The following is a 9440-nucleotide window of genomic DNA, read 5'->3' as shown; positions in this document are numbered from 1 at the left end:
TTCTTGAGGGTAAGGGCGGGTTTTCACTTTTGCCTTTTTATCCTTAGTACAGTGCCTTGCATGTGCTACAGAATTAGGTGATGCTTCTTGAATCCATTTGAAAGGAATTAATGGAAAGAGCCTTTTTCCCATTGTCTTTCTGAGGTTTACAATGCTTGCAGGAAGGGACCAAGCTGAGAACATAATCCCTTCTTGACTATACTTCCAAACGCATCCATAGTCATTACTGAGATTCAACTTCAATGTATTTTATAAAAAATAGTACTTACTTTACTTTCACAGAAGTGAAGAGATACAATTGCACAATGGTGGTTACAATGGTAGAAATACATGTTGCCAGTAAAATGTTAGCAAGAGATTTAAAAATGTACTTTACAGCACCGCATCAGAGAATTAGGTAACAGCAAAATGACGGACATTAATTTTCCCAAGTAAACCAGATCCTTGATTTTTTTTTGTCTTTTAAGAAATAAATGGGGGAAAGTACTTTTTTTAGTTTCAATTACTACCAAAATATTTCCTGATGTGGAGCAACAAGTTGACAGATTAAAAAAAGGACAGAAGTTAAAAAAGGACATTCATGCATTTAAGCCACCATTAGTCTCTGACTCAAAGATAAGGCAAATCATCAATCTTTTGAAAACTATGACTTTAGTCACTCACACTCTCTTTAGTGCTTTTTACACAAGGTCATAATAGGCCTTGCAGATCCAATAATTAAGATGCATTTCCAACGGGTCATCTTAGGACAGTCTTGGGTGTTTTTTTTTTTGGGGGGGGATACACTCTATAGTATAAAATGCTTTTTGGCAAATGATGAAAAAAAACATACTACAGGAAAAAAAAACATGAGATGCTTTAGAGTTTATCACAAATGACACTAAGAGAATTGGAAAAATTAAAAATAAAATAAAATAAAAATAAAACAACACTTATGTGTCATCCTCTGTCTTAATGATGTGGAAAAGAGTGACATTGAACAGGACCTGATGTCCATTGTTCCAGGCATACAGAGCTCTATCTCTTGCGTTGTAGTCAAGCATGGATATATGAAAGTATTGATTATGGAAGGGGATGTCTGTGTACTCATATGTGGAGGTTTTGGTGGAATAAGAGTAATAAACCTTGGCTCCAGTTAAATGGGAGTTGGTGACATATAGGGTCCCACAGATCATGAAGGATTCTCCAGCGCTCCTCTTTGGATAGCCAGTACTCCAGCTCTTCATCACCTCCAAGGTATCTTGATTAAGCTGGCTGATGACGATGTTGCCTGCATTCTGGTTGGTTGCGTATACTGCCCACAGTCCAATCTCATCAGCCATCAGATCAATGTCAGAGAAGCCACCCCAGGTGTAAGGGTAGACATTATGAAAGCCAGCATACTCCAGGCTCCGCTGGGCCAGTACTCTCCCTGTGTCAAAACTGTACTTGATGATGATATTACTCTGATACTTGTTAAAATAGAGGGAGCCATTGTAGACTACATGGTTAGTCCCTGCCCATTTGAAAGGGAGATTATATGTCCTTGATTCAGCTCCACTGACAAAGTCTGCCATCGATTTATATTCACGAACAATCTTATTGTTAGTGTAACTATCCATGTACCAGACCTGGGGAGAATAAAAAAAAATAACTCAACTTACTTGTATACCCATCACAGAATCTAAAAACATGAAAATCAGAAGATATTAACACAGATTTATATATATGTATATGTATGTTTATATGTATATGTATGTATGTATATCTATAACTATCTATCTAAAGATTTTGAAAACTTAATTATTTTCCTGCTTTGATCTATTATTTTATTTTCCCCTGGTAGAATATATGCTCCTAGAGGGCAAGAAGTATTTTAATTTAGTGTATTCTTGGTATTCAGCTTTGCTGTCTAGACAGTAGATGCTTAATAAAATTTATTGAAATCATTCAATTTAATTATTATGTTGTAAGAAGGATCTGAGAGATATTATACCTTAGTAGATAGTCAGCATCAGAGTCAGGAAGACCTGGATTCAAGTCCTGCCTATGAAACATTCTGGTTATGTGACCCTGGGTATGACCTTTTAGCATCTGTCAAATCTCTAAGAAACAGCTGATGATCTGCACTGGTATAGAGATTTGTTTTTCCTATGCCAATGAAATTACAATTCTTGACCCTCTTCAGAAAAATAGAATTAAAAGAAGGGTCTAAAGCATTTGCAGACATTTTCACTATCCCTAAATAAGTGCTGGGAAGGGGAACAAGCATTTATTAAGTACCTACCATGTGTCAGATACTGTGCTAATTGTTTTTGCAAATATCTCGTTCGAATTGATTGGTTGATAGTAAAAATTTCTCTCCTTTTTTATTGTCATTTCACATAGCTCATTGTATTGATATTATGATAGTAGACTAGGGCTGGAAAGGACCTCAGGGATCACATAGTCTAGCCTGGGGTGGGAAACCTGTGGCTTCAGGGCCACATGTGGCCTTCTAGGTCCCTGGGTACAGCCTTTAGACTGAGTCCAAGTTTTACGGAACTAATCCTTGTATTAAGGGAATTTGTTCTGTGAAGGTTGGATTCATTCAAAGGGCCACCCTTGAAGACTTAGAGGGCCACATGTGGCCTTGAGGCCAGAGGTTCCCCACTCCCGGTCTAGCCCATTTATTTTCCAGATAAGGAATGTGAGGTCTTGGAGACTGATTCATTTACAGTCACACAAGCAATACATGGAAGAGATATAACTTGAACCCACATCCTCTGACTCATAGCCTTGCTTATAAAATTATATCCAAAATACCGGAGGTGATCATTTTCACTTGCATAATTCAAATGCATTGACATAGTTGCTGATGATTATGGGGAAAAATTACCTTGAGTGATTTATATTTACTCTATCTCCTCATCTGGAGCAAGAATTTACATTTTACAGAAAGATCTAAGATTTCATGGTCTAAGGACTATTTTTCAAGTATCTTATTTGCCTTTGGATTATGAATGCATTGAAGCATCACTCTAACACTAACTTTATGGTTCATGGGATGAGTTTCTTATGAGAAAATGCCTCATAAGGACTTCTTTTTTTACCTTTTACTTCAGTAACCAAAACACCTCAGGTCGGGTTCCCCAAAAGGTTAAATTACACTGAATTTGGAAATCCAGATAGCGTTTTTCCAAAGTTGCAATGCAGTGGTTTGCCATTCCCAATTCATGAAAATATCAAAGGGAAAAACAAGAAGATTTTCAATGCTACCTCAAGGCTTCACATGGAGCATTTCACCTGGGATCTTATCATACCTTTAGAGCTGGAAGGCACCTTAGAGGTAAGCTAGTCCAGCCCTCTAATTTTATAGGTGAGAAAACACAGGTGTATTGATCTTGAATGACTTGGTCCAGGTCATTCAGATAGTGAGTGGTAGAGCCATTATTCGTACCCAGACACTCTGATTCCACCTTTATCACTCTTCTCACTGTATCCCCTTTTCTTACTTGTTGAGTTGCCATCATCTACTGTCTTGTTATTTCTTCACTGTGTAAGTTCATAGGAGCTTGTAGAATTGTATAAGAGATAAAAAGCTGAAAGAGACCTTAGAAGTCATCCAGTCCAACCTCTTCATTTTATAGATAGGGAAATTGAGGTCCCAATAACTTGTCTGAAGCAAGTGCAGAGGCAGGTTTTGAATCTAGATCGTGACTCCATCTTACTCTCCACTGCATCAGGCAATCTTCCCTTCAATGAATACATTTTAGAAATACAAATATAAAGAATCTATATAATTTTAATGAATTGTTTCCCAGGATTTTTCATGCAAATAAGACTAAAGAAAACTAAATTCAATGAGATTGAAGATTTGTAGGGAGGAATGCTGTACCACAGTAATTATGACATTCTCCACTGGAGTGGCTAGTATCATGAATTAAGCGAAATATGTGAAAGAAGCAATATATTTCTAAGATGAACTGTATACCCCCAAAGAAAGCTTATATCCTTGTAACTTTAAAGAAGGGCAAAGGCATTGGGGACAACAACATACTCGGTTATTTTTTTCTGATGCTAAAGGATCTGTCATCCAAGCTCCAAATCGGGTTCCAGATGTCTTGACTGTAATAGGACCTGTGATTTTCATCAACTTGCCACATGCTGAAATTAGAAGAAACATAAATACATTTCATGGACATGGCCAACAATTCACACTCACATACAGACTAGGAACAAAAGGAAAATGTCCAGATACAGTCATAAGTTTTTCATAGAAATATCACACATGACAAGCACATGGAGCTTTGAGATGGGGAGTTTACATTTTATCATTTTTGTCTTTGGACATTTATGTTTTCATTGCTTGAGGGGTACAAAGTTGACTTTATGCTGAGAAGACTTGAAAATAATTTGTTGTGCTTTCTGGACAAATTAAAAAAAGAATACTCATGCTAACTCAGCACCTGTCTCTTCTAATGTGCTTGATTCAGAAAATACTCTTCAATAGTAAGCATTTCTTTCTCATTCTTTGCCATTCCATTGACCACTGACCACCACTATAAAAGGTCAAAAAGTCCTCAATGATTCTGTGGTTTTTCCATTAGCAAATATCTATTTCCTGAGAAGGACATCCCTAAAATAGAATTCTATGCAATTTCCTTTCTAGAGTACCTGAAACAGATGTTAGATTTTTGCAGCATAAAGAAGTCTAAACAGAACAGTACAGAATAATCAAGAAAACTTGTGGCTTTATAAAGTGCATAACAGTGTATTAGATTGCCAGGAGATGCTAAAAGGTGAAAATGTAATGACTTGACTGGAACTATGTAGTATCATCCAGGAAGGAGTTTAAGGAAAAAAAACCTCATCCTTAAAAAATACTGAGGTCTAAGGAAACAACAACAGTAACAACAACGACAGAAATCCAAAGTATTTATTGTGAGACTAAAGAAGTGATTTTTAATAAAATCTGTATAGTCAATATATTTATAACCAGTGGTATGTGGCAGTAAATGTAGACTTTCATCTCCCAGGCAATTTAAGATATCTCATTTCTCTTTTATTCTCCTGTGTCATCTTGTGTGCATTTGGCCTCTTTATTGCTTTCTTGCTCTCCTCTCCTTTCATCAAATAATGCTGCTTTCTTCTTCATTACCACAGCAAAAAGCTCAAATATTTCTCACAATATGAGAAATGAAGTAACCAGATTCTAAAAACAAAGTAGGGGAATTAGTTTACTTAGCATGATATATACATCATGGTATGGAATTTTCCTTCATTTTTTTCCCCGAAAGAAATCAGTTTATTATTGGAAGAATCTGGATCTGTGAATTCTTCAGTGCTATGTAGAAGTGTTATGTCTTTCATAATTCACACACATACACATACACGTACATGCAGAGCAGGAGCAAAGGAAAACATTAAGAAATAATCATGAGTTTTTCAGAGTAATAGCACATAGCAAACAAATCAAATATTGAGATGAGGAGTTCAACTTTTAACAGTTTGGACCTTTGACATTTATACTTTATTTGCTCAAGGGGTCAGAAAGTTGACTTTAGGTTGGTGTGGATTTTCCCCTCATTGTTTTCCCCAAAGGATCAACTTCTTACTGGAAGAATCTTGAGTTGTGTACATTCCTTGGTCCTATGTAGAAGTATCATGTTTTTGACCTATTACTTCCATTATAATTTATCAGTTTGCTCATTTCTAGTAACTCAAAGTAACCAAACTGAGCTTCTAAAAAATATTCAGCATCCTAATGAAAGAAACCACTTATGGTGACATCTTTTTTAACCATTTTTTTCTAGCTTCCTTGAACCTGATATGCTAGGTGAGAAATTCCATGAGAAATGACCATTTCTTCCTTAGAACTCTCCCAAGACTTTGCATTTTTCTTACCATTTGTTGTCAACACCAGCTGAGACTTCTTGGCAGGTCATTGCTGGGTAGGCAGAGCAGGCCTGAAATAGCTGGTTGCTCACAGCACAAGATGATTGTTTAAACTGTTAACTCTAGCTGCCAGTTTTGCGAAACACCTACAAATCCTACTGATTTCTTACGTTTATATGACTATTGATACTTGCTTGGCTCGTCTCACTGTGTTTCATCCCTCCTTCCCCCAACACACACAAACACAGACATACACATACACACACATGCCACTGCTATTGCTGAATCTCTTACATACAAGTTAATGCTTTTCTTCTGCACCTCAGTTTCACCCAGGTTTTCCTCCCTGTCACCAAGTCCTGATTTCCTGACCAAGATCTGGCTTTGCAGCACTAGGCAACTGAAATAATTTTACGATCATTAAAAGAGGCTATGCTGAGCCAAGTTTTTATACCTATAATTTAAAATTTTTCTATCTGAATTGTTTGTGCACATAGTTGATTTCCTAGAAAAAGTGTGTATTGTGTATTTTTGTATCTTTTTGGATGCCTTAGTACTGTGCATTTCCCATAGTAGTTAATAAATGTTAAATTGAATTGAATAAGTGTAGATTATTAACTTGAGCTATATTAATAATGATAACAATAGCTGGCATTTATGTAGGGCTTTAAGGTTTACCAAGTACTTTATGTACATTATCTCATTTGGACCCCTACAACAACCCTGCGATTTAGGTGCTATTGTTATTCCCAGTAAAATTTGTTATATTTTTCAACCAAAAGTCTTTTTTCCTCTCTCTTCTCCTTTCTATGTATTTATCCTGGAGGTTTTGTGCCAGTAAATTTCCTTGTAAATTTTAATAGATAAAATATAAATATTAGAATGGAATTCTGAGAAGCTACCAATGGTTCATTCCCATATTTAATCGTTGAATATAGGATTTGCCTTCTGATATACTGTATAGAAAATACTTTTTTTTTAAACTAATGAGACAGAAACCTACAGCCTTTGGGTTTGTTCTGTTCTATTTAAACAGTCCAAACTACCTACAGCTCTTCAAGATCCATGTCCCAGATGGGGACGGAGCCAAAGTCAGAATATTCTCACTCATTGTGCAGGCTAAATGTGAATCAGATAAGATCCAGGCAGTGAATACTATTTCCAGGGATCATGACTATTCAAGCCTCCCTCTGGGGATTTTAAAATGATTTTCTCATTGGAAAGCAATTCTTAGTATGCAATAGCTTGAAATGCTTTATAGAAAGTCATCACATTGACCTCACATGGAGGCTACGTTTTCCTCCCAGACAAATTGAAGTAGAGATCTATTTCAATTATCTAGATAATCCAGGGACCATAAAACTCCATCTCTTAAAATATCAAAATAATTGGGTTAATGTGTACTGCCTGACTGTGGCTAATTTAGAAAGTGACTGCAATATTCACTTGAGGAAGGGGAGCAAAGAGGATACTTCCAGTGGTTTCTATCCTTTCCTGTAAGTTGATCTTCAGAATGGTTAAGTAAAATCATAGAACACTCTTTTAATTTGCCCCCCCCTTCCTGGTTTTTGAAAATGATTTTAGGTTTAATAATTATAGGTGACAAAATTGTTTTGGCTATTACCCTTATCACCTTACTATCCTTCGCTTTATTTTTCATCTTTCTTCTCATATCAATAGTCTAGAATGCAAAACCCTCTTTCTTTAGCAAACAGATTCAAAGGGTCTTCACGTCTATAGATGGCCATTTTTTTCATATTAGAAGACAATGACAACAGCGACGATGATGACAATGATGATGTTCAGTGCTCATCAGGTCCATCATCCTCCAAACCTCTTCTTGAAGAATCAACTTCATGATGTAGAAGGGCAAGGATTTTGAGTATCTGTCAGCCGCTTTCCTTTCTTGATCTTGAATCATCATTTCCAGACTTGGTTTTTATGTCTTTCACTGCACTTGCTTTTACAATGACGTCATCAAGTATTAAAGTATATGTAGACTTAATATGGAGGACCATTTCAAGATCTTTGTGGAGCATTGCTGCTTCTTCCTCTTCTCAACAGATGTTTGTGTATTAAACCACAATTATCTTCAAGGGTGTCTGTTTGCTTATATTCATCATAAACATCTCAAAGTGGTATGAACAAAAGTTTCATGACATAATGTTCCTCTTTCCTTTTGGGCACAAGTAGCACTGTGGAAATGCCACTGTCATGGAAGTCTGGAAGATGGTTTAAATCTTGCTGCTGATACTTTTTATTACCTAGGTAACCTTAGGAGAGTCACTTATCTTCTCTAGACCTCGGTTTTCTTATCTAGAAAATGAAACGGCTTAGATTGGATGGCTTCTGAGATTCCCTTTCAACTCCAAAGCTTTCCTGTTTCTCCTGTGACTCTTTTATTTGCCTCTCAGAGGAGAACTTGAGAATCAATCTTCTATTTAGCAGCAACTTCTTTTTTGCAACTTTTCTTCTTCATTTATAACAAGAAAGGGTATAGGTCTGCTGTGGCAATGACATGCCAACCTACTGCCCATTGAACAAACATGCCAATATAAATTAAAAAAAGTGTGATATTATATGTACTCTCTGGCCACTTTTTGCCATTCCGGCACTGATATTATAGGAGGAAAAGATGGCTGCACAGATTTAAGAGCTATTTAATAGTTTTGTTTGGTTCATAGATCACTACAGAAATGTGCCACTTTATAGCCAACATTCTGTTAATCAGCCCTGCAGCGCTTACCTAGGCAGGTCCTTAGACTGCAAAGTCTGTCACTGGGCCTGTACCCAAAGCCTTATAACATGGTAGATAGAATATAGTAGAGCCTTTGTACCATTGACATAGGTTTCAAGGTCCCTGGATCATCTCCTTATCATAGTGAAAAATTAGAATTTGGAGGGAGAATGATTTCCTGGATGTAGGGAAGTACTTGATGAGGGAACTATTTCTCCCAACACAGCTAGATACCTCTTTTGCAACTTATGGTTTTAGAGAGCTGGCCAGAGCACTAGGCATTTGAATGTTTTTTTTTTTTTTAGGATCATATCACCAACATGTGACATAGGCAATACTTGAACTCAGGTCTTCTTTAATCTGAGGCTGGATCTCTACCCACATGCAATTCTGCTTGTAATAATGGACATTTAACAAATGATTATTCAAATTGAAGTGTAAAGGAATGAAGTATCCCAGTAAACAGAAACCCAGCTAAAGCAATCTGTGGTCAGATTTTAAACCTGACTGATGTTGTTCAATTGTTCCAGTCATTTCTGACTCTTTGTGAACCGATTTGGGGTTTTCTTGGCAAAGTTACTGGAGTGGTTTGTCATTTCCTTTTCTGGTTCATTTTACAGACAAGAAGAGTGAGGCAAACTGGATTAAGTGACTTGCCCAGGGTCACACAGCTAGTTCATGTCTGAGGCCCGATTTGGACCCAGGAAGATGAGTCTTCCTGACTCCAGATCTGACACTCTATCTACTGTGACACCTAGTTGCCCCTTAAATTTGATTACTTCTATGGTTTTCTTTTTTTTCCCCTCAGTTTCTTCATAAATGTTCCTTTAGAAAAATTCGAATTCTA

The 9440-nt window shown here is 36.7% G+C and overlaps 1 protein-coding gene across 2 annotated transcripts in view; it reads right to left on the bottom strand.

Moving 5' to 3' along the window:
• Nucleotides 1-678: 678 nt before the first annotated feature.
• Nucleotides 679-9440, bottom strand: part of OLFM3 (olfactomedin 3) — a 256531-nt gene continuing 247769 nt past the window's right edge. For both annotated transcript variants that reach the window (XM_078154990.1, XM_021000128.2), the window contains exons 5-6: nucleotides 4019-4125; nucleotides 679-1610 (exon numbers count right to left, since the gene is read on the bottom strand). In XM_078154990.1, coding sequence (XP_078011116.1) covers nucleotides 933-1610; nucleotides 4019-4125 — 785 coding nt within the window. In that variant the 3' untranslated portion in view covers nucleotides 679-932. The remainder of the gene's footprint in view (nucleotides 1611-4018; nucleotides 4126-9440) is intronic.

The sequence above is a fragment of the Phascolarctos cinereus genome, unplaced genomic scaffold, assembly GCF_003287225.1.
Source record: "Phascolarctos cinereus isolate Bilbo 61053 unplaced genomic scaffold, phaCin_HiC Scaffold_5;HRSCAF=322, whole genome shotgun sequence".
Taxonomy (NCBI): domain Eukaryota; kingdom Metazoa; phylum Chordata; class Mammalia; order Diprotodontia; family Phascolarctidae; genus Phascolarctos; species Phascolarctos cinereus.
The sequence above is the reverse complement of the archived record's forward strand: the minus strand, read 5'-3'. Positions and strand labels throughout refer to the sequence as shown.